The following is a 2562-nucleotide window of genomic DNA, read 5'->3' on the forward strand; positions in this document are numbered from 1 at the left end:
GGCTAGCTGCCGACGCCGCCGCGGTGCAGGGAGTAAGTTCTTATCTTAACAAAATCGGCAGAGAAAATTGAAATTATTGCAACAAAACGTAAAAGTTACATAGGATAACTACGAGTGCGAGTGAGATGGCTATACAACGTTTTGTTTCTCTTTTAAGAGATCAACGTAGTCCCATGACTATACAATATATATATAGGAGTATATATATATAGTATATATATATAGGACTATACTATATAGGAGTATACAAGATTTAATCTTTGAAGAATTTAACTTGGTATATTTTTCCCAGGCAACAGGCACTAGGATCGGGGCACTAATGCAGGCATCAGCAACGATTATAATCGGCATCATCTTATCGTTGTACTACACATGGCAGATGACGCTAGTGTCTTTAGTGTCTGTGCCGATGGTCATCGTGGCTGTCGTGCTCGAGGGACGTGTCTTAGCCGAGGGCATTGCGACATCCAGAGAAGCTTCGAACAAAGCCAATACGATAGCCACTGAAGCCATCTCCAATATACGGACGATATCTGCGTTTTGTAAGTGATAATTCCATTCGTAATAATGCTTAACACTTTCAGTGCCACAATGGTTTATACGTAAAAAAGTCGGTGGTACATAATGAGTCAGAGAATTTAGATCAAAGCTACCGTATCTAAGGGAAGCGCTTTTTAAATAAATTTGATATAAATAACATGATTCCAACAAAGATACATAATCAATATAGTTATAGAGACAGTTGTCAAGTTTAGTGCCACCTCTTGTTCTTGTTTTGACATGTAATAAAACATTTGACATAATTATAATCATACTGGTTAATAGTATGATTGCGAAAGTTTGCTAGAGTTTGTAGCCCAAACGCCTGAACGAATTTCAATGAAATTTGGTATAGATGTAGAGGATAATCTGAAATAATTCATGGGCTACTCGCTTTTGTTTTTTAATCTGTATGTATTTGTATTGCAATCAATATTGGTGTTGTTTTAATTCAATTTTAAAGACTATATTTTCAATATATTTATAATAAGTTGATAACAGTCGTGTGTTAATTCCACTGGTTGTTACCCAGGTGGCGAGGAGGGTGTGATTACGCGCTACAAGGAGGCAGGGCTGGTGGCGTCGGGCCGCGAGCGGCGCAGCATGCGGTGGCGCGGCGCCGTCTTCTCGTTCGGGCAGACGGCGCCGGTGGCGGGCTACGCGCTCTCGCTGTGGTACGGCGGCGTGCTCGTCGCCAACAAGGAGGTCCACTACAAATCTGTTATCAAGTTAGTATCACCACTGTATAGCTACTGCTTAACGGGACAAAACTATAATGTATGATTCAAAATACGAAAATCAACGATCCAAAAGTGTATATATTTATTTAATTAAAATAAGTTAAAAAGGGATAAAAACGACGATAAATCAACACATAAATTGGCACCGTTGTATGGAAATGGTACGACCTGCAAATTAATAAATACTAGATTTAACAGTGGTAGAGCCCGCTTTAACATCTTCGCTCGAATGGGTCGGCTCGTCCGGTGCAATACCACGATCATACAGAAGACAGGCGTGAAGTGGCACCAATTCCGCGTTTCGTCTGATGAGTGTGGTGCCGGAGGCCCAAGTTTAGTGCATTTTCCTTCCCACCCTTTTTCTCATAAGAATAGGATGGAAAGGGAACGTGGATTTGATGATGGAGGAGACACATAGGAAGAGGAAATATCTTCTTTATGTGCGTCTCCTCCTCCGTCGATTAAGGGTAGGCAACGCATTCGCTATTGCGGATGTCTATGAGCAGCGGTCGCTTCGCCATTTTGGCGTTTTAGGTGGCCGCTTGCTCGTTTGCCACCTTATAATATAAAAAAAAGCTTTCGGCAGCGACTCCGTTCGCGTGAAATTAAAAAAAAGAACAAAAGTGACTTGCCTATGTGTTCTTTCATAGTCTGGAATCCAGATTATCCTCTACTTTCCAAATTTCATTACGATCTATTTAACAGTTTAGACTACAAACTCTAAGAAATATCTCTACCCATTCATCTAAACTTTCGCATTTATAATATTAGTGCAACTATAGATATACAAGCTGTTACTCGCGACATCGTCTGCGTGACATTAACAATATGTAAAAACATAAATGTTAGTCAATATTAACATTACTTTTTAATAGAGGAAGAATTTTGAAATTGGTCCAGTAGTTTTTTTTTGTAAGTTCAATACGTGCAAAAATTCAAAAGTACTAGTCTTTACTCTTCATAATATTAGTATAGATATCTCTATGAATAACATTTAATAGCGAAAGATTACAGTTTGAAAGTCGAATTTAAGTTGAATGAATATCGAAATCCTGTAGTCGTATTATTAACCTATATACAATGATAGCTTTACTTTAATCTCTCCAAATATATTATAATATTTTCAGAGTATCGGAAGCTTTAATATTTGGAGCATGGATGATGGGTCAAGCGCTCGCGTTCGCGCCAAACTTCGGCGCGGCCATGTTGGCGGCGGGGCGCGTCATGACGCTACTGGCGCGGCAGTCGCGCGTCTGCAGCCCCACTCTCGCCACCGTGCCTG

At 40.1% G+C, this 2562-nt stretch overlaps 1 protein-coding gene across 1 annotated transcript in view; it reads left to right on the top strand.

Moving 5' to 3' along the window:
• LOC106111087 (multidrug resistance protein homolog 49-like) overlaps positions 1 to 2562 on the top strand; it is a 17436-nt gene that overhangs the window by 11379 nt on the left and 3495 nt on the right. The window contains exons 17-20 of the mRNA XM_013293062.1: positions 7 to 32; positions 293 to 542; positions 1073 to 1268; positions 2408 to 2557. Coding sequence (XP_013148516.1) covers positions 7 to 32; positions 293 to 542; positions 1073 to 1268; positions 2408 to 2557 — 622 coding nt within the window. The remainder of the gene's footprint in view (positions 1 to 6; positions 33 to 292; positions 543 to 1072; positions 1269 to 2407; positions 2558 to 2562) is intronic.

Source organism: Papilio polytes, unplaced genomic scaffold, assembly GCF_000836215.1.
Source record: "Papilio polytes unplaced genomic scaffold, Ppol_1.0 DF824382.1, whole genome shotgun sequence".
NCBI lineage: Eukaryota > Metazoa > Arthropoda > Insecta > Lepidoptera > Papilionidae > Papilio > Papilio polytes.